This window comes from Anas platyrhynchos, chromosome 28 (assembly GCF_047663525.1).
Source record: "Anas platyrhynchos isolate ZD024472 breed Pekin duck chromosome 28, IASCAAS_PekinDuck_T2T, whole genome shotgun sequence".
NCBI classification, from domain to species: Eukaryota; Metazoa; Chordata; class Aves; order Anseriformes; family Anatidae; genus Anas; species Anas platyrhynchos.
Window position 1 is genome coordinate 6,115,127 of NC_092614.1, and position 27,263 is coordinate 6,142,389.

Below are 27,263 nucleotides of genomic sequence, written 5' to 3' on the forward strand. Positions count from 1 at the left end.
CTTTCCAAAAGTTATTTGTTTGAGGCCCCTTTCTTCCTGTCCTGCACAGAAACTTGAATTCTTTGAGTTGTTAATAAGGAGCCTTGAGAAAGGGCTCCTAGAAATCCAAGCAGGCTATCAACTGTATCAGTACACTTGCTATTCTTTTTAATAATTTCTGCCGATTTGCCCAGTAGACACAAAGTTCATAGAGAGAAAGACTCAGTATGGGAACTAGCATTGTGTTAAGCCCCCTTCCAGTATCTCCCATGCTGGAAGAGTTTTAAGTGAGAAGCTTACACAGATGAGTGTGTCCCATCTTGCAGCAAGAGTTGCTTCATTTCATTGTGGTTTTGCTCATCTTATACCTCTTCTATTGACATGTTGCCTTGAGATGTATGTTTTGGGTGGATGAAAAAAGCATTAGATCCTCTCTAGCCCCTTGCTGGTAAGCACAGCTGCAGAAAGAAAAATTAGTTCATTTTCCTGGTTTGGCTTCTTCCTCATTTTCTCTGTGTTCCTTCTACTTTGTGGTCGTTTGTCAGTTCTGCATATACTGGCATGCTTCCTGCTCCTGCTGTGCTGGACTTCTTATACCTTTGTAACCTTCATGTATGCCATTATGCAAACTTTTTGCTTTCCTTCTTGTGTTTTTTGTTTGTTTAAACTTCTATTTATTTATTTTACATCTAATCTCTTTAAGCCAATTTATTTTCTATTCTTAGACGCAGGTAAAGCTTTCTGGAAGATATCTTCCTGCTTCTAATAAACTCTTCTATCCTGCGGTTTGACCATGCTAATTTCCTCTTTTGTTTTCCTAAGACTTTGGGTGGGTGATAGATACTTGCTCATAGCCTTCGTGGTGCCCATGCTTCCTCCAAAGAAATCTATGGCTGCTGCTGCTGAGTGGCTGCCACATGGGCATTTGACATCTTTGTTGTAGTGAAAAAATGAGTGTGAAGTCCGAGCTGAGAATTGAGGGTTGCAGCTCTCTCCACCCTGGATGGATCTGTGGGGCTGGTCACTGTCTGAGAGGTGTTCGATGAACTACAGTGACTGCTGGTGGTGGGACAGAACAAGCATTGCTATCATAACTGTCATATTCTGATTTCTTCATTTATTTGCTGAGGAGGGACATTGCAATGGAAAAAAAATACAAAGGAAGACTTTTAAAAGGGCATAAAGAAATCTTAGGTGTGATGGTTCTCTGTATGCACAAATACTCTTTTTGCTTAATGGTATTTTTGAGGTAGTTTCAATTTGTTAATAAAACTGTAGGTTTTTACAAGTTGGTTTTGTACAAATGTATGCTTTAATAACACATCCATGAAAAAATATTATAAAGCAGTGTTACAACTGGATTTCAGGTCCACGCATGTGCGTGTGAAGTGGAAAAACTACAGTTTCCATTTATGTTTCCAAGGCACATCACTTTTCTGTGAAACTTAAAAGTCCAAGGGTGAGATTTTAATGTATGTGAAATTTGTTTTAGCTTTGTGCAACTGACAAAACCCTGGAGTTTGACAGAGACTTTCGAATCAAGCACTACGCTGGAGATGTGATGTAAGTTTCTTTTAGAAATAACGTTGCACCTTCTATTTTTGTCTTCTAGCCAGCTTTGAAGTGGTATGGTATTCTGATTTAATGCTGCTTCTGGTATGAACCAGAATAGCTGTCATACAGAATTACAGAGTGCAGCAATTGCTTATCAATTAGATCTTATGCTAGTTACTTGCTGTATAGAATATGATTTTGTTCTTGGAATTGAAACAAAAGGAGAATATGAGCTGGGGAGGTGAAGGGGAGAGCAATGTTTCGGGAGGGGGGGAAAGCTAGCACTGTTTATACAAGAAAGCTATACAGAGCTAATAAAATCTTGTTTAGACATCTGTTTAGTATGGTTATCTAACTCTCTGGCTTTAAATTCTCAAATCAGTTTGAGCTCACTCAAAATATGCAGGGTAGTGTTAAGTTAAAATAAGTATCAGTGCAAGGAGCCTTTCCCACTCAGGTTGGAAAGTTTTTTGTACCTGAACTCTACAGAAATGGCTACAGTATCTGAGAGTAGTATGAAGGAAAATTAACTAGAAGTGAAAGATGCCCATATGGTAGAAACCTCACTAGGAAAGCTGTTGGCTGGAATATCACTGAAATGATGGAATGGCTAAGAATTTGTGCAACTCCCTGTGCTAGCAGAACTTAAAGGGTGGTTAATGTGGAAATCATTTAGGATTTTAACAATTAAGGATTTTTTTTTAACCTTTTGACTGGGGATTAAATTTACTTTTATTTTATAAAGGTATCCAGTGTGTACTGGATCAGTGAAGACAGACTTTGTTCTGGAGTCTGTGCTGAGTGATTGCTGATATACATTGCTGATTCCAAAGCACTTTGCCAAGGATAAAAAAAAAAAAAAAAAAAAAAAAGCCAAGGCTATATATTAGTGCTTGAACTTTCTGCACTGCCAGTGCCCAGTGAACAAATTTTCTAAAAAAAGAAAAAAAAAAAAAAAGGTGAAATGTGGAAACGATTGCAGGTGGTATTTGAGCCTGAACTGTGTTACATAGAGCAGTAAGATTTCAGGGACTTGTCACGCTCCAGATCCCAGTGTCTGCAATTTAGGTGCTGGTTTCCAGGGGTAATCTGAAGCTCAGTGGTACAAGGAGGCAGCTGAGAGGGAGTTGCTGAATGGGGAGATTTTGGACCTTTGTCCTCTTTGAGGACAGAGTACCTGTCTTGAGCCTTGGAGAAGAGATGAAATTCAGAAGTCTAACAGTAGCCTTCTGGGGGAGTATTTCCATGGTTATAGAGAAAGGAAAGTCCACAATTCCTATGTTGATTTCCAATAGAGTTCCCTTGTCACTGGTTATAGACTGTTCCTGATTTGAGACCGTGTCCCACGAGATGATCTTTTTTGACACCAAGCAAAGGATTGACTAGATAGGTGGAAAAGCAAAACTTAGGTCTGTAGGATTTCATACAAACACATGCTTTGAATTCAAAGGTGGAAGTCATGAGCGTAAAACTTGAATTTGGGCAATCTGCAACTCACCCTAGTCTTGTTATATGTCCCAGCCATCATGCTCTTCACCTACATGGTGCAAACAACTGTCTAAAACCTAATTACATGTTGTTGCCGTGCTGGAGCTGGAAAGCTGGGCAGAAAGATCCAAGTCTCAGACAGCGCTCATGCAGCACATTAGTGATAGGTTGGAAAACAGAGCTGGATTTCTGATTAGCATCTGCTGTGTCTGTAGGAGTGCAAGGATACTGATTCCACAGTGATACCAGTAGCTCTGGGAAGGACTTCGCAATTAACTCTTTCCCTTTTTTTTTTAGTTACTCAGTCAGTGGATTTATTGACAAAAACAAGGACACTTTATTTCAAGACTTCAAGCGTCTCATGTACAACAGGTAGGAATAAAAATATTAATGAGGTGATTTTAGAATCTGATCTGTCAGAATCCTACTCTGTAAGAGTGGATGCTAGAAGAAACTAGCATTTTCCCTGATGCAATCTTTACAGTGCGTGCAGTGCATTTGTTAGCTATTGCAATAAACATATTGCTCTGACATTTGATGTTTGCATATTTACCATGACCCAAAGGCTGTTAGTTTAGTTTTAGGATAAAGTTATTATTCTGTGTATCTTGTTTTGTTTTAATTTTTCTCCTTTGATTAAACCTTTAATTTAATGAAATTTTAAGTGTTTGAACCCAATTCATTGTGCAATCAAGATAACTGCACAGAGATTACCTGTGCTGCTTGATTTGTCATTAACCAGGTTTTTGGACCAGTTGCAGATGTGCTAATACTAATCTGTCTTTAGCCATTGATAAAGATACTGAGTAGCATTTGGTCAATAAAGATATGTTGGCCCCAATTACAAGTTCCTGTTTTGAAAGAAAGATTTGGGGTGATGGGAAAACTGAAGAAAAAGATTTCAATCTTTTTCATATGTGCTATGATATGACAAATTTAAACCATGTAGTCACTTGCTATAAATACTAATTAGGCATGTAAAAGTTGCTTTTGACAAGCACATTTGAAATTTTCAAAACATATTTTTATGTAAAGGTGCTACAGAAAGCTGTTCTCCTTGATGGCTGGCATTAAATATGTTGTAATTCTTTTGTAATTGTGGCTTATCTCAGCCTTCCAGAGACTTTGTTCAGAGGTGGGAAACAGTGTAAAATAGCCTACAACTGCTTGGACAATTCTGTTTCCTTGGTTTAAAAGCTAGTACAACTACTAACTTAGTTTACAGACCTGTCGTGTTTACTCAGTGTACTCTTTTGAAGAGTCTTGCTGTTCGTGTTTTCAAGACTTCATATTAACTCGAAACCTGCAGAATATTTGCTGTATGGACGTTTTATTAAATTTAGTCTCTGTTTTCAGTTAAATCTCTGGTAAAGACTGTTCACAAAGACCACTTATGGCATATTAAAACATGTGATAGATTGGCTATTAGATTGCTGTAACTGCTTTCAGCTTTTGTCTATTCCAGATCTCTTGCCATCCATCCTGGCCATTTTATCTCACCTTCAACCCTTCAAGAAAATGTAGGCTAAAATATATGAATTATTTTATATATCAAGAATGGTGCAGAAATACAGTGTGATATCAAATACTCTGTTGTAGGGGAGGATGCTGTAGGATATGGTCTTGTTCTTTTCTATCTTGATTAAATTCTTTATGTTTGTGTCAGTAAGGCAGGTTCTGCTTTTGATAGATCACTTCTGCAGGATTTTTACTATCCCATTACTGCACATTTTTATCTTAAGAGGAGAACGAACTTGTCATTTTTCTGGAACATTCAGTTGTAAACTTGAACTGTATATTGTTCAAAAGCAGATGCAAGATTCTTTTGCCCAAGAATGTGAAGTTGGTTTGACTTAGATGGCAAAGAGATCTGGACAGAAACGAGCAGTTGAATTTTAAATTTAATGGAACACTTACTGCCCTTCTGTTAGACTATGCAATTAATGCAACTGTCTTTTAGCTCTAATCCCGTGCTGAAGATGATGTGGCCTGAAGGTAAACTGAGCATCACTGAGGTAACCAAGCGACCTTTGACAGCTGCTACCCTTTTTAAGAACTCCATGATTGCGCTAGTGGACAACCTGGCATCAAAGGTAAATACTTCAGTTTCAAAATTGACTCCATCTGATTAGTAGGGTGCAGCTCGTCTGTGGAGAGACTGTCACCTTCCTATCATTGTCATCTGTCAGAGAGCCAAGCAGATCAGTGGCAGATGAGCTTTGATTATAGCAATGGGCAGCTGTGAAGATCTCTTGGGATAGTTAGCTGCCATCCCTGCATGAAGAAGGTGAATTTTTGTTCAGTGTGTGACCAGTGTAGTAAAGCCAGTCTTTCTTGGGTAATAATTATTGTATCAAATAAATAATAAAGCTCTTCTGGCAGTGTTCAGAGGATGTAGTTTCACGATGCAGAGATTTTCTCTTTCTGTCTTTCAATGCCAAATGACTTCCTTGAAAACACAGACAGACCTGTGTGATTTCCTTCTTTCCTCTGCTGTATGAAAGGGTGAGAAGTGAAACTTTTTACTTTCCACTAAAAAAATTAATTATTTAGTAAAATATTGCTTTGGCCAGCACTTCTCTGTGTGGAGAAAGATAGGTAAGGGCATGAACTCTGAAGGAGGCTGAATGCAGTGCAGCTGGGGGACAGAATGGCACGAGCAGATCCCTCTCTGCACTGGGAATGTTACAAGCAATAGTACGTTGGTTCATGTTTTCCAAAATTAGGAGATGAAAACACATTTGCTTTATATTTTTAAATTCTATTTCTGGGTTGGATTTAATCTTCAGTAGTAACGCTTGAAGGAGGGTGTGCAAATCCAACCAACAGTGATCTGGGAGGCACTAGCTGACCTTCCCGACCAAGGAATAAAGCCCTGTAGCTCTCCCCAGTGAGCATACGATGGATGGCCACTGAGAAGATGCCCGTATTAGCCCAGCCTAAGGCTAGCAGTGCTGTAGGCAGGCACCATCAGTAGAAGGGTAGTGCCGCTACCCCACTGCTGGACCGTTCCTGAATGGCAACTTGTACAGTGCTGGGCTGGAGAAGGTGGCTGTGACCCCGATGGAAGGGAGATGGGGCAGATTTCCTTCTCAGCCCGACTTGCCATTTACCTTAGAGCTGTAGCCAGCCATACCATGGGCTTGGATTTCTCTTTCCTCTTGGGGAGAATATTAAGTTAGAGACTTAAAGACAAATATTTTCTTTGCATTCTATACCTCTACTAACTTTTTATTGAGAAACATGTGTTCAAGATGATGTTGTGTTTTTTTGTTTGTTTGTTTGTTTATTTATTTATTTTCTCTTTAATAGCAATGGAGAAAATTGTCATAGAGTATTGTATTTCCCAGAAGGTTTTGGATCCCATTAAAGGGAGTACTGTCATTACACAGACATGTTTGTCAGGACTTAACAAGGGCTCTTGGCAAGCAGCAAGAAGTCAAGGGCTGTCATAATTGTGTGGTGGTTTATGGCCAACCTTTAGCCTGATGGAAGGCTGGAACAAAGTGGGTGAAATTTGCACTTTGGAGTTTGCTGATTAAAAGTTTGCATGGCTAATGCTCCCTGCAGAGCAGAGTTTGTGGGTACTTAAGTTTGCAAACTAAGTTATGTAGTTGGGCTTTAGCTGTTCTTAGTGGAGAGCTTGGCTGTCATACGTCCTGAGGGTGGGAGGGGTAAGAAAAGAAAATTTGGAGAGACTCATCCTGAGATCAAGCTTATGTTTCTTTAAAGGATGTAAATTTTGGTGTACTCTGAAAACCAGAGGGTGCTTAGATAAGGGTCGTGAAGACAATCATTGTGTACTTCCAACAGTAAAACAGAGGGCAAAGAGATGGTGCTGCTGCTTGGCTTTTGTGTCCTGAGGATCTCTTCGAGGTGGCTTTCTGGGCAGTTAATACCATGTGCATGTTGTTAATGAGCTAAGAACTCGAGGCATTCAGACCATGTTCTGCTAGATGCTGGTTGTGCAGTACAAATAAATGGGATTCCCTGCCTCTGAGTCATTGCCGGTTTGGGTACTTGTCTCAGCTCTCCTGCTGCTGCTGGGGCTGGTGAGCGGGTGAGCATTTGTTCCTGGGCTGGTGAAACCACGATCTGTTTCGGGCAGCGCCACTCACTGTGATTTCAGGTACCGCAGCTTCTTCCCTTGGGTCGTGTTACTCATTTTTTCCATGCTTAACTTGGGACCAGAATTGCATTTCTGGGGATCAACAATGACAACTTTGGCATCTCTGACTGCCGTTTGGGCCCTGCAGGATGGTTTTGGGGAAGCCTGTGGTAACAGCTGGTGAAAACAGCTCTCTGGAAAGTGTTGCACAAGTAGAGTTAGCTGCTGTGGTCTGCAGCTGACAGAGGAGTAAGGTTCCATAGGGAGAGGTAATACCAGTTCATTCTTTTCTCAACTGTTTCTCAAAAACCGAGATGAAGACATGCTTGTTTTTGTTGTAGTCTGGTGATTCACTAACGCTACCAGAGTGTGCACGGTGTGGAAGCACAGCCAGTGCTGCTTTCCTCATCCCAGCCTCACAGTCCAACGGGGCTGTTCTTGCTTGGTTAATCTTTCTCCCTAAACTAATTCAAACCATGTTTATGAGGAGGATTTCTACAGTCCTTGAACAGATTGGCAGTCCGTTGGTACTCATTTGGCTTTCCAGAAAAGCTGCAGTGTTTTCAGCAGTGTCAACAGTGTCTTTGAACCTGTCATTTGGGGTAATAGTCTCCAAAAATGCTAATTAGGTGAGCAGGAATAATAATGATAATAATAGAAGCGAATCTTAAATTCTGTAAATGCAATCAAAACCTACAGGGTGAGTTGGTTATTTAGCTTTACTTTTAAAATTCTGTTTTGTTGGTGATCTGCTTTAACGCTGGGGTCCGGGGATGAAGCAGAGTTCTGCAGTCCCAGAGAGGAAGGGGCAGGAGGTTCGGTGATTAGTGTCACATCCTTCTGAAAGTGGTCGTAACACTGCAAGAGCTGTTCACAAATATGAATTTGACTTTAGCTTATATCTACGCATGTTCCTACAAATATGCAGTCTCAAAAACTATGGTTTTGGAGGATGCTGAGTTGAAGTGGTGGTTATCCCTGCTGGTATCTTAACAATACCTCCAGACATACACTGAGTCTTTTGGGCAGAAACCTGTGATAGGTAGAACAAAGAGCTTTTCTTGTTTGTTTGTTTCTATATATATGAAATGCTCTAGCTTTATAGAGTTGCTGTGTTGCCATGTAACATTTCTCAAGCACATATTTTACTGCCCATACCGTTCTCTTGAGAATCTGGTCTTTCTGTGATAGATTGCTGTGGGTGGCTCTTCTTTTTCTTTTAAATACTGATACTGGAAGTCCTTTGGCTGACATGACTGTAAATGATGAGATTCTGTAGGAAGTCTCTTGGCATTTATCTTTTTATATTTTTCCTTTCTTTTTTTCCTTCTCTGTAACTCCTTTTGTCTCATTTTTTTCCTTCATCCATACCTCTCCTATCCAGTTTGACAGGCTTCATCTCTAGTAAGTTATAATGTCATCACTGTGACTGATTGGACATAGAACTGACAAATTTGTGCTGGATGTGTCCTATCCCTTCTTTCATCTAATGAGCTATAAACTATGGAATAGAAATCTCTCAGGGAGGAGTTTGGTTAGGGTGCAAAAGCTATAAACTGGATTGTGTTCTTTTTAATACTTAAAAATCTAAAAATCATTTCACTTCATTAAAAAAAAAAATCAATTGCAAATAGGCACCTAAACAGCATTCAGAAAAGGGGCCTTTGTGCTTCTGTATTTCAGTTCTTCCATTTATAAAATGCAGCTCCAGGCTTGACAGCCTCATGGTGCAATAATGGGAGCTGCATAATTATCCCCCTGAAGAGCTGAGGCTGGTGGGATTGTAAGCATGGAATAATCTACTTTAGAATTTACCCTGGTAGCTGTCGTTGCTGAGAGGCTTTAATTACACTGTAATTGCACTGATAGATGATCTCCTGTCTGTACAGGAACTTCCTATTCCTGTTTTCCAAAAGGAAAGCAGCATCTCGACTTCTGCCTTTTGTATCAAATGCAGATAGTCACTCTCTCCCCTTTGTACTGGGCTTGAAGTCATGAAGTGTAGACTTTTTGTACAGAGGTTTGTTGCATTTTTGAATGACAAAGGCGTGAATGACAACCCAAGCAGACAAATCTGCAGTGGTTCACCACTGAGGGGGTTTATGTAGCAATAACAAATAACTGTGAACTGGACGCTATAATGTCTGTAATGAACAACTGACACCAATTCCCTTGAGGCAGAGAAGAGAGATGCATTTTTCTTTACTTCACACTCTTAATTACCGTGTTCTAAAGATGCTGCAATTCAGTGGATTGAATGTGTGATAAATATCTGTGATATCAGTCTCATCAGAAGATTTATATTCATCTTGACATTAGTTGCAACACAACAGTGTTGAGGGCAGATGTGGCATGGCCAAGCATCATTCTGATGTTAGCAACCCTGTTACTAGCACAAGGATGGATCTCTCTGTGTGACAGTCTGGCTCACTAACGTGTGGATGGAGAAGTGGCCCAAGCTCCATGTCTTAGCGGGAGGAGATGGGGAGAATTGCAGCCCATTCATCTTTACAATTGCAGACTCCTTCATAGCTGCTAAGTTCAGCTGTATTTCAGGAAGTTCTCTGCATATCCCGCAGTTTTCCTAAGTAGCTTATTTCCAGTTCATTAGAGGACTCGTTCTAGCAGATAAATGACCTTGTCTTTGTTTCTTGCCATACAACTGAGAGCTTACAATACAGGGATTATAAATCGCAGGCTTCAGGTCTAGCAAGCTCCTACTCCTCACCAGTAATAGCTGCCATGACCACATCAAGCCTTCTACTTCAACACAGATTTGAAGTTCAAATGGGGTTGCTTCTACCTTCAGAGGTTGACACCTGATGTCTGAGAGAGCGTGAAGAGTGCTGCTGACAGCCGCGTTCCCATGGCACAGCCGAGTTCTACGACTGAAGTAAAAATTGTCACCCACGCAGATTGCACGTTCTTAGATCTGGTAGGAGACTGTCGACTGAATAAAGACCCTGTAAACCTTGTTACCTTCAGTGCAGAGAGAATTTTCAGGAGAAAGCTTAAAAAGTTCATGCATAAATCTCTTAAAACTCTTTAGATTTTGCCAGCACATTGTATTTCACTATCCTCTCCATAAGGAAAGGAGAGCAAATAGAATAGGAACATGTTGTGTTGAATTACTGCAGCAGAAGAAAGTACTTTAATGTGGTGGTGAGCTCGGAGAGAAGACCTCACATGGAACAGATCTGTCCCATGGCTGTCTGGGGGCACAGAATGCTTTGGGTTGGAAGGGACCTTAAAGATCCTGCGTATGCTCTGTCCTCAATGCTGCTACCTTTTTTTGAGCCTGCTGCTCTCTGGAGTTTTGAAAAGAAGGGCAGGATGAAGAAAGCACTGCCCTGCCAGGGGCTTGGCCAGCTATTTGGCAGCAGGGCGGTTTTCTCCACTGCGTGCAGGTTTGCCTCATCTCCCCAGTACGGAAAGGATCCAAACCAGACTGTGAAAAAGCTATCCCTGAAGCACATCACATGGAGAGGTGAAGCCACTGGAGGAGAAAGGAGATGTAATGATCCTGAGGGTCTTTTCCAACCTAAACAATCCCACGAGTCTACAACTGGCCCACAGCAGCAGCTTCTTGTCCTGCTGTTTACCTGCTCGCTCCCCGTGCCCACTCCTGGGCTACTGCATGAAGGATGGGCAGAGCAGGGACGCTGCCAACGCACGTGGCTGGCTTAGTTTGTGCTCCCTCTCCTCAGTGCAGCTCTCCACCAGTATATTTCTACCCCAAGGACAGTCCTACAAGAGAAAGGTACAGCTTGGTGTTGTGTGTCACAAACTTAGCAAAGCAGGGAAACGTTTCAGTCCAACACCTTCGCCAAAAGATCCCTGGCTCATATCAGTTTTGAGGATACAAGGCTCTGCTTTTCCAAGGCCCCTATGTCTTAGCCTGTTCATTACTCATATTTGGCTTATTTGTATTCATTAGTGTGTGAAACCTCCATGCGCGTGTCAGTGCTGTGTACCTCCAGTTTATGCTGGGATATTCAGGGATGATCCTGTTTCTTCAGCATTACTGAATAGCAATTTGGGGCCATTCATGTTATCCTGAGTTTAGGAGAGTGACCTAAAATCATAGAAAACAGGGCTACATCATAGAAAATAGGACTAGCGGGAACCTTGGGAATGCAAGTAATTCACCTCCTGATTGAGGACACCTCTGCCTTACCCTTCTCCATGCAGATGCTTGTCTAGTCTGTTCCCCTCCAGCGATGGGGGTTCCCTTCCTTTCTGCAGGCACTCTGTTCCCATCCCTTGTTCTCCTGATGTCCAACTTGATTTTTTATATATTGTATTTAAAACTGGTGATTTTTGTCCTAAAAACAGAATATTTACTTCTTCTCTTATCTACCCTTTAGGTATATTATGTATGTAAGGTATATTAAGTGCTGCCCATCAGGACGGTTATATGGCTTCTCACTCCTTCTAGACTAAAACTGTATTTTCTCTGGATCCTGTTTTCTGGATTTCTGATCTTTCTTGTTCTCCTCTGAACTGACTCAGGTCCACTTGCATCTCATTTGAACTTCAGTGCCTGAAACTGAATGCAATGTTCAGATAAGTAGAAATCTGATATATTTTTTGTCTTACAGTTTTTGCCCTTTCTGTGCCCCTTTGTTAGAAAAGTATGAACTTGACTCATGTTCTGCATAACCATGGAACTTTGCATTTGTCCTCATTAAATTCATCCATTTTTTTTCCCGCAACATGTGTTGAAATTGTGAGTTCTGTCCATGCACACTGAAATTTTATACTACCTTTAGGTTTAGTAAACACTCTGTACTTCTTCACTCAGATCTCTATTGAAACCATCAGGTAGTACTGGAACAGAGCAGACTCTTGTGGAGAGCCCTTGGGGAAAGGGTCTGTGGTTTCTCAGAGAACAGTTTTATAGGTGGTTGTACAGCCAGATGTTTCATCAAGTCCAGGGACAAATTGCTGAAACCCTTAATTATCAGTTGTGATTAAGTTGAATTTTCTAATGTTAAGGTTTCAGAGAGGCTGCTTATCTCAGTTTGTCGTAATGTTAGTGTTGCTATAAACAGATTTTTTTAAAAACTCCAGTTGAGGTGCATCTTCAACATATCCTCTGAAGCACATCTCCAGACACACTGTGACCTTCTGAGCTGAAAGAGCTGACTGGGATCCTCATCTGACTTCTCAGCTAATGATGAGATTGCTGTGCAGGAGGCTCTGCCAGCCTGCAGAATATGCCAGTCCTTTTTGCAAGGGCTACCTTAAAAATAGTATATATTGAGGTTATAAGAATACAATTTTACCTTGAAAAACAAGGGTGGGCACTTCGAGCCTTTACAATGCTTATTAACCACCTTTTACCTCCCTGTAAAGTTAGAAATGGGATAGCAATGAAGAGGAAGAAATGAATCAACTTCACATCCCACTGTGGTTAAAACTGATTAGGTTTAAAAAATTACAGTCACCCTTTACAAGCGTTGCTAGTGCTAGTTATAGACTGTATTGGCCTAACTGAAAGTTGCCTTTAACCTCATAAAATATGAAAGTAAACATAAAAAAAACACCTTGTAGGATTGCATATGGGGCATATCTGATGAGGGCAGGCTGACCGGCAGTGGAAGGTGTGCAGCCTTGTGGGACCCTCACCTGAGCTGGCTTGGGTCTGCCCAGCCAGCACAAGGCAGGAGTGGATGGAGCAGTGCCTCGTGTCCTGTTTGCTGTTGTCTGCCCTGTGCAGCCCCAGGGTGGTGCAGAGAGAAGAATGTGCATGCTGCTGGCTCGCGTTGGTGCTGTGATGTGCTTGTGATGCTGAACCAGCCTGAAGGGAACCACTTTTTGCCCTGCACAGAGCAGTGTTCAGTGACTGCCATCATTCAAGTATGTTGCTACAAGCTTTGTAGGAGTTGCATGCAGCATAGTTTAAAAATTGTACAGTAATCTGTGCTTCTTTCATATGTTGATATTGGAAAAGCCTTATCTGACTATCGGGACAATGAATGATATCATTTGCTGTATTGTTTATGAAGACTGGTTTTGTTATCGTCCAAGTCTGTAGAGAAGAAGGATGTGAAACTGGTTCTGACATATAGCAAAGGACAATAGAGCTCGAATGAGTAACACAATTCTGTAACAGATCTTGTTGCAGTGTGCTAAGGGGAGGAACATGTTGTGTGCCACTTGTCATTTCTGTTTTAGCCTTGTAATTCCTGTTAAACAACCAAACCTCATTCAAATGAGTATGGTGGACTGATGTTTTCAGGTTTTCATGTAGAAGCTGTTTTATTTTTATAGATTCTTTCTTTCTGAATGAAACTCGGTTTGCTTTGTCCCATTAGGAACCCTATTATGTCCGTTGCATTAAGCCCAATGATAAGAAGTCACCACAGATTTTTGATGAGGAACGTTGCAGGCATCAGGTTGAATACCTTGGCCTTCTGGAAAATGTGAGAGTGCGCCGAGCAGGATTTGCCTACCGCCAAACGTACGAGAAGTTTCTGCACAGGTAAGGAGGCTGTTGGCAAGTGACTCGCTTCAGCTCATTGCAAGACAGCTCGGGTGCTGGAACAATTTGGCTGTCTCCCCATGAGTGGACAGTAAGTCTTAAGTCCTCTGGGCTTGTGATCCTCACTTTTGAGCACATGGAGTGGTAGTGTGTGTTTGTTTTAATATTTGACATTGGATACAATAAAACACGGGTCTAACAAGGACGCTGGATGCTGTCTCATTTTGTGGCAGCAGATGTGTTTAGAGGTGTGTACTTGGCACTCAGGCTCAGCTTCCTCGTGCTAAAATTCATTTGCTGTATTAGTCTCTTCAGAAGGAATGTGTAATGAGGTTCTTCCCCAGAGCATAACCCTAAAACCAGAACTAATTAACTTCTCTTTTCTCTCTGAATATTGTCTAATTGTTGCAGTGAAAGAGACAGACGTTATGTTTCTCGGGAAGTGCTTAATGGTGCACAGTGACATTATGCATGTGCAGGAGGAGACCTCTGGACTTAAAAACGGGAAGTCTAAAAAACAGATAATAACATGACCCCATTAAAACGTGTTTTGATACCCCTTGGCCTCTTTATTCCTAACAGACTTGTGACAAATGAAATATTTTAGATTGTAATTTGTCTTACAGCTTCATTAAATTAATATGGGTAGTAAGGATCTATCCTCTTAAGATATTGAATTGATTTTTACTTTTGTTGTGTCAAGTGAGGAAAAGTCCCTGAGAGAAGGAAAAAAGAAGAAAAAAAAACAACTAGGCAGGTGAGATGTTGCATGTTGGAAACAAAGTGATCTTGAAACATATTTTGCTGTTCACAGTGGAGATTTTCCTGGGTGTTTCACAGTACCTGACATGGAACGAAAGGGCATGACTTATCAAACACAGCCTGCAGTCTTGTTTATCAGTTCTCTTAAGCATTATGCAGTGGTTAGTGCTTGCTTCTGCCCTCACGTGTGGAATTTATTACAATTTACTCTTTAAATTTGTGTAATGACTATTAATATAAGCAGCTGCTTTGCTTTTAAAGAACATTTGATGAGCTCCTGTAATCTTAAAACCAGAAGTGCTGTTTACAGCCAGTAAACCAAATTAGCACATGGCAACTGGTACAGCTTTCAGGCTACTGCAACATTTGTTCTGCTGAACCCAGGAGTAGGATTAAACATCTGAAGTGTAAGATATCAGACACTGTATTTGCATACCTCATTATTGCTCTGAGTCCAGTCTACATTGACTTTTCTAAATTAAAAAACAACAACAACAAACTTCTGGCCTGGATGTTGTTTTGCTTTTGTTGAGGCAAAATTCTTTGTTCCTTGTTTTTGAGTGAGACTTGCCCCTCTTAAAAGGGCTAGGAGATATGACTTGTATACAAGCTGCACATTTTTGGAATGGCTTTTGAACAGGGATCGCAAGGCACTTCTGTTCCTTTCCTTTTTAACAGACTTACTGGGAGGCAGAGCATGAGGGAGACTCCAAGCCCTTCAGCTCTGGATTCTTGCCCTGCAAATGGGGCTCTTTTGAAGACAGATCTAGAGTAAGAGGGGAAGGAAATGACGTGAAGCACAATTAAGAACGTCCTTTCCAACATTTCCTTGAAATTAACAAAATTCTTAGTTGAGCTCTGTGCAAACTAGTCTGCCCCTGCCAATTTGTAGAAAGTAAGATCTCCATACGTTTTGGTTGCACCAAGAGATGTGCTGTCACTTGGTAACTACATCTAATTGTGGGAAATGCACGCCAGGACCACCTGTCTTAAACAGCAGTGATACTTTTTTTTTTTTTTTTGTGCTTTAGTCTATATTTATTGTCAAAAATTTGCTGATTGCTGAGTGGGTTTCAGAATGGTGGGGGGTTGAGGTAGGGGAAGAATCTGCGGGCACGGCTACATGCGAGTGTAGCCCAACACTCAGACCATGAAGGCATCCACGTGCCTGCTTGCAGGTAGTGGTACACATAACGTGAGAACAGCACCCAGATACCCATCAACTGCACAGTGGTGGGAGAACGACCCTGCTTCACGTGCAGACTACATATATTTCAGCAAAGCTTTGTACTCAAGTGGCTCATAAACATCTTGTTTTTAGGAGAGCTGCGTGTGAATCCTAAGCTCTAGTAGCAGCCTCGTGCCTGCTGGCTGTTTCTGCAGCTAAGCAGGGAAGGAGAAATGGATGTTTACTGTAAAAGTAACCTTGAAAGCTGTCAAGATCTTTAGGCAAAAGGAGAGGGGAAGGGTTGTGGTGTCAGTGAGCAGCTTTATTCTGGGTTCTGCCTCACTATAATTAGCAGCGAGGTCAGGACTTTGCCTTGCTGTGGCAGCCAGGCCACGCTCAGGGGAAGGGACTGGTGGCACTGCATAGGCCTGGCAGGAACAAAAGCGCTGTGCTGAACTCCACCGCCAGTCCCCCCACTCACGGTCCCATTGTCTTAGGATGGCTTTAAATGAGACAGCCCTATTTTTGTTGTGAAGTAGGAAGAGAATTATTTTTTTTTTCCTTTGGCTGGGCATGTTTCCAGTTCCCTGACATCTCTCCCTGTTTTTTCTGTCCCCATCAGCTGAGCAGACCTGTTTAATAAAGTGCGGGTTAGCAGTGCCATCCTGATTGTCTTTTTTTTCTTTTTTTTTTTTCCTTAATGTAAGTGTTTTGAGGTGGAAGATTTTCCAGTTAATTAATTACTGTAGGACTGTTGTCCTGATGAGACCAGGAAAGAGAAACCAGCGTGAAATATTTCATGTCCTATGTGCATGTGCTTTTGAGAGAGGGAATGCTTTTGCCAGCCAAGTACAAATGCAGAATCTTCTGTTGTCTGAGGTTTTATATGCCCGTTTTATTTATCAATGATCTCTGTTCTGTGTGCTGATAGCGTGCCCTGCTTAGATGCTGTGCGCACACACATTTTTTCCCCTCTTCAAAAGCTTATTCAGAAAGGCTAATTTGATGAATGAAAGCGACAGTGTGGTATTTTCATCCAGGCTTATTTTAGTCTGTTTATCAAGTCCTTTAGTGCACCCACCCCCCTTGTAAAAAGGTTTGTTGTTGTGGCCGTTTAAGAGTAGCTTAGAATTCTGAATGTCTAAGATATTGAGATTGATGGCTGACTTGCATCATGGGCTTTTAAATAGAGAAGTGGTTAAGATTGCTGCATGCATGTTTTATTTAGGACATGAATGTGGGTAATATAACAGTGAAAATGTCTATTGCATTTTTGATTATGTCCATAAATTATATGCAGAAAATTCATTGTTGCTTTTTACAAATGTCTGTTCACACAATCAGCACTTTGTAAGGATAGTAAATCTTAGAAAGCGCAGGTATTTTGAAATTATTTTCATATTTGATTCATGGTTGTCTTAGTTCCAATCCGCATTCTCTCTCTTATTGTGAAAAGAGGTTTGGGAAGAAAGAACTAGAGTGGGTGGTTGAACACTAGAGTGAGTGGTGATTACAAGCCGTACTGTTTGCACAAACCATGGCAGTCAACTGTCTGCTGCTTTGGTAAATAATGAAGTTTGTTAGAAATGGCTACAAAAATGAACAGGAACATTATTTGCAGAATTTTTAAATCTAGGTTGTCTGACTGAGTAGTTGATTACAGTTGATTTCTAATGTAGAATGTGAGCAAACCAAAGCTTTTCTCCCCTGAAAATTAATAATAATAAAAAAAAAAAAAAGCCAAATGCAGAGGGTGTGAGTAATGGAACTGCCAAATCTTCAGGAAGACAGTGATGAGGTTTGTTGTGTCACATTAGTTCTGTGTTGATGAAGTGAGCTCCTCACAATAATTTCAGTGGCTCAAAATCATACCTCTTACATTCACTTTCCATGTACTTCGGATTTTGAGGGTCACATCTCTTACACAAAATATCTAAAGCTCTTCTACCTGTAATCAAATAATTTTATTAGAATTATTTCTAAAATGTGCTTAAGGTTGGCCTTTTTGAGAACACAGATGGCAAGCGTACATTTGTAAATTGTACCTTGTAATTCCAGGTACAAAATGATCTCAGAATTCACTTGGCCAAACCATGACCTCCCTTCAGACAAAGATGCTGTGAAGAAGCTCATAGAGAGTCATGGATTTCAGCATGACGTTGCTTATGGGAAGACCAAGATATTTATCCGTACGCCTCGAACACTTTTCACCTTGGAGGAGCTGCATGCCAAAATGCTCGTGAGGATTGTCCTCTTCCTACAGAAGGTAAAGCTTAGTTTTACTGCATTAAAAAACTCAATTCAGCTTTCTTAAAACACCTTTGCTTCCTTTGCAAGTGAGCTCACAAAAGTGACAAGTCTTTACAAATTGTAGAATGCTACAGTTTGAATACTGCTTTTTTTTTTTTTTTTAAAGCTCTTTTAGTAATACTGTGTAGCTGCATTAAAATCTTGATGTGGTACAATACACTGTGATCAGGAGAACTGGTAACATTGTTGGAAACTATTTAAAACAAAAAAGAACTTTTTACTCAGTAAAAGTAGGCTGCTTAGACACTTTAAGGAACTTTTGTGGATAAATGTTGAGGAGTGTTACATAAAGGATGTTGAAACAGGTTTATGTGCGTAAAAGTTTATTGGTGGATCCATAGCTGATGGCATACATCAGTTCTAATGATAAAACTTACAGGGGCAGAGAAAAGCAGGAAGAGGGAGAAAAAGGACAGGGAAAACTCTCCCCAGTGGCCAGGTAGGAAGAGAAGTGACAGGATCCCCAAATGAGCATCCTCCGTTGGTGTCCTTGTAGCACATGATCCTTTATCATATTTTTCCCATAATAATTACATATTTCTCATTAGGACCAGCTCAAACTTCCTATTGTTTTTTTTTTTTCTGACAATCACATTACTGCTAACTGAGCAGAAAATGATCAGGGCAGATGCTCATGCATATTGGTTTATTAAGCTCTGTGCACACATGTCATTGAGTCTCCCAGTGTAAATCAAAAAATATAACCAAGGGATAGAAAATGAGGGGAAAAGGACTGATTCGCACATTGGTGGCAATTTCTTCCCATGAGAACCTGCTATCACAGCAATATTGGGGTTTGCAGATGCAAGCCCAGAGAATTACATCACAAGAACAAGGGAAACATTTGCTGCAGAGGCTCTGGAAAACACTGCCCCAGCAGCTTGGGTGAAAGGGTAGCAGAGTGGAAGTCAGTCTACATAATTGCTTACAGAAGGCCCTTAGCATTAGAAAGGGTAAGACACCTAAGGCACTGTGCAAGAGGACCTCTGCATGTTTCTCACTCTTCTGAACATGGGATTGAGCTCTAGCTCTTTCTAGCATTACCCTTAGGATAAATAATTTTACGTTCTGTGACTGCAGGGCAAACGCGTTTTCAGACTTTCCTTATGAAGATATTCTTCTAAACAATAGGAATTGTTGTGACTGGGCAAACTCCTGAATCATTTAGGTGGTTTTGGGGACCACAACACATTGAAGCTGGCTTTGTAACCTCAAAAGCAACATACGCTGGAGGGGGAAAAATACAAGAACTGGTTTTAGTACTTACTCAAAACTGTGTTCTGTGCGAATGTGATCTGTCTGGCAAAAAAGCAGATTGCTGACTTCTATAGCCACAGGGATGGTAGAACTGACTTTGTCCTAACTAACAGAGATTACTGGTAAGCTCAAGGTTTTAACATGTTTCTTAAACCCCTTCTGAAACACCTTTTGCCTGTCAGAAATAGAAACTGCTGATAGAGGGGCATAAAAATTTCACATAGAAAAAGCCTGCTCTAAAGTTACGCAGTTAAGTTTACACAGATTTTCTAAATCTGATGGGCTGTGTCACTTTGGTAAAGAGTAAGACTGAAGGTAAAAAGTTCAACAACCTCTAATGGTTTTGTGAAACTCTCAGGTTTGTTGCATTAACATGCTTGTTCTGATTTACCTTCTGGAAGGCAAAAGAGTTCGACCAGTATGAAGGAGAAAATTGGAAGTCCTGGGTTGCATCTGTGTTGGTATTTGTTGTGCCAGATTGCGTGGTGTATCTTTAGTAAGGAATTTTGTAAGTTTTGTATATGTGATTAGTTTTTCTGGAAATTCAAAGTTCAGCCTGCTTAAATGACAAGGGACCTGCCTGTTCCTGAGCTTTGTGAGTCAGTGTTGTGTTTTTTTTTGTTTTTTGTTTTTTTTTTTTAAGCAATGTTCTCCTTGCCCTGCTGATGAGTTTCACAACAGCTTTCTTGGACTGCTTGTCATTTTCCAGGTGTCTTTCCTTGAAATGGTAGCACACATTTTCTGGTTTTCCTTTTGGATTGAAATGTGTCTGATGTGTGTGACCTTTAAGCCCTTTTCATACACATCTGTTCGATTTTTCTGGATTATTTGACTGCTCTTTGGCTGTGCTCACTCTGGTTTCTTGGGAGGAGCTTTCCTGTCTGCAGCTGCTTTCGCAAGCACATTGGTGTTATTTGGGGCATACAGTGAGTTCTCTGGGTCATGCCACTGATCTGGAGTCTGTATTTCTTCCCATGGTGATATGAGGCAGGCTAATGGCTTTCTTGTTGAATAAAGCTGCAGGGGGGACACCTTGCTCCCAAGTGACCTGAGTTTTCATACTAAACATCTGAGGAATTGAGAGGTGACCTTTTTTGAAATTGAAAGATGCAGTTACTGAAGAATAATTTAAAAGACCAATCTGTGCTGTGAAACAGATGATGTCTCACTGCAAGGTGAGCCCTGAAGCTCTTCCTTCAGATAAAATCTGCTAAACAGCAAGAGGCACAGTTTTGACAGCAACATGTCTGGTTTGGTGCGTTTCATGTTTTCTCTAGGTGCAAACTTCAATGCTATCTATATAGTCAGGGCTGTCATCTGGACTGGCTTCAGCAACTTTGGAGGGTTAAAGATTTCTAGGAGGTAAATACCCCATGAGGAGTAAGGGGTCAGCTCTGGCTCTGTGAGGGATTTTGCTGTAGTGGTGTTGTATAACATCAGGCATGCTGGTTATGTATAGCAGAACTGTAGTGCTTCTGGGTTTTCTCTTGTTGGGACAATCAAGAGAGTAACAAAAGGTAAATTCCTGGTGGACGTTGACCAATGGCCCACAAACCTCCCTCTCCTTCTTTTTCCTCTCCCTGAGTACAGCAGGACTAAGACGACTCTCTATGGAGGTGTATTTCTGTTCTGCCCAAAATACTGAAATAGGACAGATGGAGTCACCATCTTGTTTTTTTCTCTAGTGAGATTCTAATTTGCCCAATTAAGATTTGCAGGGAAAGGATAGTGCTAAAAGTACTGAAAAGTTTGTACTAAAAAGAAAACTGGAGGTCCATAGCTCCTTTCTGCAGCTTAACCCTTCTGTGGTTCACCTGTATTTCTGCTTATGCTTCCTGGATGTTCTTGTGGTAACGTACTTGCACGGTGGTGGAGAGCTGTTCAGAGTCCTGGAGCTTGCAACTAAAGACAAGAAGCTCCAATGAAATCAGTAAAAGCGTGCTAAACAGCTCATCCACAAAAGAGCAGGTGTTGGGCTGATGTTTATAGGTATGTAATGGTACAGTGTTAAATCTGTCTGGAAAATGATCTTTTTTCTTCCATTTTCTGTATTTCTCTTATTGTTAGATTTCATTCTCTGCTCTATCACTCTTGTTATTGCAACAGCTGTGTTCTGCTACCAGTAGATGGGGCAGTTGCAGACTGGCTGTGCTGAAAAAGGAGCAATCAACACAATAACAAATAAAATCTGAGGATTTTAAGAGGCCTTCCTGATGCTCTGAAACATCAAGGCAATCTTGCCTGTATCTTAGTTTTTGTTTGCAACTGGCTTTCAGTGGTTCATGAAAAACTCACACAAAAATTTAATTTGTGATGGTTTTTTTCCCTACTTTATTTTTGCCTATAAGCATCAAAGGCTGAGTAAGGCAAGCTGTGATAATTCTGAGAATCACAAGATTAAATCTGAAAAGAAAGAGATGAACTTGATTAAGAATATACATAGAGTTTTCTGTTTTGTTGGAGCTACTCAAATTTGAATTTAGCAAAGGAAAAGACAACTGTAGCTAAAATGTGGTGTTGTGACAATAAGCACTTGTGTGATAAAAGCTGAGGGGAAATGCAAAGTGGAGCTTTAAAAGCAGCCGATCACAGGCTGGGGTCCAATAACGTTTTTCTTTGCATAGGAAGGATTTTAAATGAAAGAAGAATCTGCTGATAGCAATTCTGTTTCTTGGTTGTTTTAAATGTACATCGTCATTTCTAATTATATATATTATGTGGTTTATTGCTCCCATATAAAACCTAAGGCTTTCAGAAAGATTCTGTAATTATCTTAAGAGCTTCATCATGTGGGTAACCCTTAACCCTTAAAATAATGCTGGTTCCTTTTGTTTAATAATGATAAGAATTTGCTTCTTATGAGTTTGGTTAAATTGAATTAAAACAGCCTTCCAGTTTAAGTAGATAATTTTGCTTTCTTTTGTTTTATGTCTTCTGAATGTCTTCTCCTTAAGCTTTATCTTTAACTCCCCTTTTTCTTCTGTAGTAAAATGTTAGTGGGATTCCAGGCTATAATTTTATTTCAGGCCAAGTCAGGAAGCAGATGTGATGTGATTTAGCTGTGGCAACTTGCTGGCTTCAGCAGAATTTAGCGAGTGAGAGCAGTCCGGTATCAGAAGACCCATATGGCAGGAGAGGCATTGCTCTCCGAGTCAACTCGGATGGTCATTTTAGAAGCACTACATGCAAACATAAATTCTTTTTATGTGATGCATTTGAGTTTAGTTACTGTACCTGTGGTCTTGCCATCTATGATTGTCTTCATGAATGCAAATGGGGCGGCTTTAATGTTACTAATAAAAATATTAAAAACAAAAAAAAAGCTGCCATAAAACTCGGTTGCTTTTCTGCCCTTGGAAACGTTCCCACATATTCATTAGCTTTGTAAAACAGTGCTTTGTTTAAGAAGAGAGCCCAGCCAGCCAGCACGTGCAGTATGCAAAGATGATGTATCTTGTCAATATAATTTAGTGCACTATTTCGGTGTAATTTTATCAGGCCAGTACAGCTGCATATGATAATCACTTCACTAAATCTTTACTGCTTAATGCAGAGGAAGCGAGAATTGTTCTTGTGCTACAGCCCAGCACCTACGCGGGCACAAATCCTTGTGCATGGCCACCTTCTTGAAGCAGGAGGAAAACACTGCTGGTCAGGAGGCTCCTGGCTCTGCTGCGTGCTGAGGATATGAGCACACCGTGCAGCAGGACAGCCGCTTCACTGCGGGTACCCGCGGCCCCATCCCTGCAGCTGCCATTGGTACGGAGAATCAGGAAGGAGCCGTGGCTGATTTGCTGGAATTTAATGTCACACCTTCCCTTTCTTCTCCATCCCCATGAGTCCACGAAGCACAGTTTGCTAGGAAACGTTAACCACAAAGGGAAGCTTTCACTCGACAAAGAAGGCATTTTCACGTCAGATTATGGATTGGCAGCGGTAATCTGATGAGGGCTTCTGTGCAGTGACCCAAATAAAAGGTGATGTAGCACATTTGCCATCCAGAGTCAGCATTTACCGTCTTGAGGGAACGTGTATGTGAAGTTTTGAATCTAAGTGGAAATAGATATATACCTGTGGATTTGTGCCACGGTTGGGGACTTTGATCCAGAGAGGCTTTGGTGGGGAGAAGCTGTGAAAGGAGATGCTTAATGTGCATCCAAAGGAGGAGCATGTGGGTGCTGTGAAGGACCAAGATGAAGGACTGGGTATCTCTGCTGTGCTGACAGTGCCACGTGCCAGTATGGCCAAGCTGATCTCTTAGCTGGCTGATCCGAGTGCTTCTCCCATGCTCTGTGCCTCCCTTGCACTACACTGCTTGTCTGCAACCAGTGAATGCATGGAGGCATCTCAGACTCAAACAAAAAGAACAAAGCAAAACAAAAAAAAAAAAAAAGAGAGAGAGAGAGAGAAAGAAAATCCCACCACCTCCCCCCCCCCATAAATAAATAACACATACACAAAAAAAATGTCAAGGGTATGTTTTCTGTTGGCTGTTGAGCTCCACAACCAGCTCACTGTCCTTCAGATGAACATCTGTGCTGGCAAAAAATGAGGTCAGGAGCATGCCTGCTGGGGAAAGCAGAGAGGGGAAGAGTTACAGGATCCTACCCTGTCAGCAGCAGGTGCAATGGGGCACCTGAATACTTGCTTACCATCTTTTTCCTTGCCCAAGAAATGCTGTGGAAAAAAAAAAAACTGCTCTAATCTAAATAAATGTAAATATCCATTTATTGTTTAGCAAGGGAGCAGAGAGGATATTGGGTATATGCATCAGTATTTAAAAATATGGCCCAGCAACATATGGATCATTGGGCAGCTGCCTGAGCTTTGAGACCTTGAGCTTCATGGCTGCTAGGGTCACCATAGGGCGGAGGGGGGCAAGTAAAATAAATAATAAATAAAAAGCCTTCCCTGAGTATATTGGCAGCATCACAGAGAACACATTGGTGAGTGCACGAACTACTTCAGTGAGCTGAATGAGAAGCACAGCGCCCAGCTGTAGAGCAGGTAGCTGCATCATTCTGTAAACCTTGATCTTGGTCTTCTGCTGTTTGCAGTGCTGCTTGTATGTTCTCCTAAATGACTGCTGCAAAGCCAACTGCAGTCTGCACTTAAGTGTGAATGATTCTGACTGCTGCCTCCAGCCTGCTTTTTGAGGTTTTACTTTACCATGTCAGGATAAGAAAGATCTTGATTGCAATGATGGATCAGAGGAGGTGGGGGTTGCTGGATCTCTGTGGCCCTCTGGAACATCAGTCTCACTCATATGGGGCTTTTTCCTTCCTTTTGAATAGATTTCTTTGAGCAAACACCTCTGCAGTCCTTTGTTTATTAAGCAAATATATTATGGTCCCAATCTTGCAAATCGAGCATTTCACATTCCAACCCTGCCCTTTCGTGGTTTTTTTTTTTTTCATGCTCATTTATGTATATCACAAATTTGGAAGACCAGATTCTGCAACCATTGCCACTGATGCTTTGTTGTTGTGGAAGGGAGTCATTTTCTGTTGTGCCTCAACTTTTCATTTTTGACAAGGTGCTGATCTGCACCTCAATGTGTCTTTAAGCCTTGTTTAAACTACAAAAATAGTGCCAGTGTGGTGTACTTGATTAAAGTGCAAGCGAGCCCAAATAGCATTTAGTAAACTGAAGTTAGAAAATATCTTAATTTAACAGTAGTAAAAATACCAGTGTCATGTGAACTGTGCCTATAATAAGGTAAAGATGCACAATTTCTGTGTATATCTTCTTCCCTAATAGGACACTGCAGTATAAATCACGGTTTGTCTGAGGGAGTTTACCGCATTTTCATGGGGCTGGGTGGTGAGCTATTCACATTGGCTATGGGACTTTGGGGCAAAAACGAGCATATGGTGGTTGAGCTGTGTTTACTGAAGTGTCTCTGTAATTATTCTTTTCACCATGATTAATACTGTCCTCTCTAGCAGAGATGCATGTTTTAATGGCATTCCTGTCCTTTAGACAAAGGTAAGTCAAATTTGCTAGGTCTGTATGACTCCATTTTGCCTGTGTCTGCTCTTTGTTCTGGGAAGGCTTGTTAATAGAGCAGTGCTGTCACAATCTCAGAAACATAGACAGAGCATAATTCTCAGCCGCTTCACTAAATGAATGTAGGTTTTAAACTGTAGCAGCTGCTGTGTGGCATCAGAGGGAAAGTCCCTCTGGAGTACAGTCATGTCTCCAAGAGGGACTGCAAGCAAATGCCTCAGGAGGACAGTAACCAGGCTAAAGTGCTTGTTGTACCTCGCCTTAATGCTTTCCCACTTCTTTCAGCCATTTGGACTCGGAACGACCTAAGCTGGATGTGTTTGCTTTGAATTACTAACACACAGTGGATTTCTCTTTCCTGAACTTGTCATCAAACAAGTGCCACCAGCTTTTAGGTTTTGTAGTTGTCTTTGGCAAGCTCATCTAATCACCGCATGGGGAGAGCTGTCTTGCTTTCTTCTGGTCCTTGCATCTCACAGTTTCACTTCATATCCACTAACTGCTGCACTGATGGGATGAGTGAATAGCTTGTCCTGTGGTTCTGTGCACATCTGTTATATCCCCTCAGTCATCTTTTCCCACAGAAAGGTGTTCTAACTTCTCCGTGTTTAGAGGCTCTGTGCTTTTGGCTGCTCTTGAAGTTCTTACCCCCCAAAAAATCATGAAAAGTCATTAAATGACCTGTATTTTGCTATCTTCAGTGTGAAAAACTCTGCCTTGAAGGGACAAGAGAAGGTTGCTGCTGTCCTCTGATGACAGCAGCATTTTCCTGGTGATTGCAGGCTTCTGTGCTTCGCTAACACAGGAGCTTTGGCAGTTCTCTTTGTTCTTAGAAAAGATCTCTGCTCTCCCAACATTTTCCTTCCCTGGTCAGTACCAGAGGAAGGAGAGTGCGACAAGTAAGGAGAAACAGGGTGTGCTTTGTCACCATGGCAGGACCACTGCAAAGGACACCAGGTGGACGCAGCAAGCACTTACAAGGAGAATGGCAAGGAGGCTTCTGGAAGCTTTCAGGCTGAAAAACCACCACAGCCTGGGGTTCAGGCTGGGCCTCAAAGGAAGGTGGGCACAGCAGCGTGGCATTTGCTGGAGTCATTGCTGAGCAGCATTGCTGAGCTGCAAAATAAACCCAAACCTGTTGTCAGTGCTCCTCATTTCATCTGTATGCATGTCTCACATGTGCTACTTGCTTATAACACTGTTCCTTTGATATTTTTTATATTTATTGCTGGACACAGTCTTGTTAGTGCAATCTAATTAATCTGAGTGTGACCCTTCTCTCTTTTCTACCTAGTGGGATATTGTTTCTATTAAGCAGAGCGATAGAATGAGCATTGTTCAGCTGACTCATGTGAAAAGAGAAAATAGCGTTTAGTAAATTAAGCAGCTCTTCCCACTTGCTGTTTATATGCTCTGTAATGTGATCTATGAGAATGGGGACGCTTTGATTTAAAAACATTTGCCTCAAACCTCCTATGGGATTTGAATTTACTTGCATTGTGAAAATGCAGATCACAAATTGTGGTGTACGCAAGTACCCGGTGGGTGCTGGGTGTGTATATTAGCCATTCCATCATATCTGTGCTCTGCAAGGAGATGACCCCTTTCAAAAGCAATCAGGAATAGTATAATTAAAGCTTGCTTCTGATTTGAGCGTTTATTCAAACTGCCATGCCTCAGAGGACCTTGTGGCAGAACTGCATGCAGGGTCTGTGCTGCACTATTGACTTAAATATTTAATAACCTTTCCTGTTTGAGATCCTTTAAAGCTGTGCAGAAAGGTTCATGTCTGTGTGAATTTCTAGCTAGGTTTTGTTTTATTCTTTTCAGTTTGGATGCCTGGAGGGCAGCTTGTGCTAGGGCAGCATGAAATATTGATCACGAAACAGTTCAGGCTAGTGCGAAGGAGGCCCAGTGGGAGGAGGTGTGCTGTGTTAGAGCAAGCATGAAATAGTTTTCCAAGGTTTAGTTAGTTGCAACACTGCTCCAAAATATAGCATCAGTGTTTAATTTAGACGAGCTTGGTTTAGTTTCTGAATTCTGGGCATTTATTTGCTTGCTTGTGTGTTTAGATTGCATGCTGTGTGTTTTTTTCCCTATATTTGCAGAGATGGCAGTGCCTAGGTCAAATCTAGATTATC

General features: G+C 41.2%; 1 protein-coding gene across 4 annotated transcripts in view; it reads left to right on the forward strand.

The window, feature by feature from the left end:
* MYO1D (myosin ID) overlaps positions 1-27,263 on the forward strand; it is a 156,922-nt gene that overhangs the window by 49,414 nt on the left and 80,245 nt on the right. For all 4 annotated transcript variants that reach the window (XM_027445220.3, XM_027445219.3, XM_038168685.2 and 1 more), the window contains exons 12-16: positions 1,472-1,542; positions 3,319-3,393; positions 4,982-5,114; positions 13,450-13,616; positions 17,605-17,812. In XM_027445220.3, the coding sequence (XP_027301021.3) occupies positions 1,472-1,542; positions 3,319-3,393; positions 4,982-5,114; positions 13,450-13,616; positions 17,605-17,812 (654 nt within the window). The remainder of the gene's footprint in view (positions 1-1,471; positions 1,543-3,318; positions 3,394-4,981; positions 5,115-13,449; positions 13,617-17,604; positions 17,813-27,263) is intronic.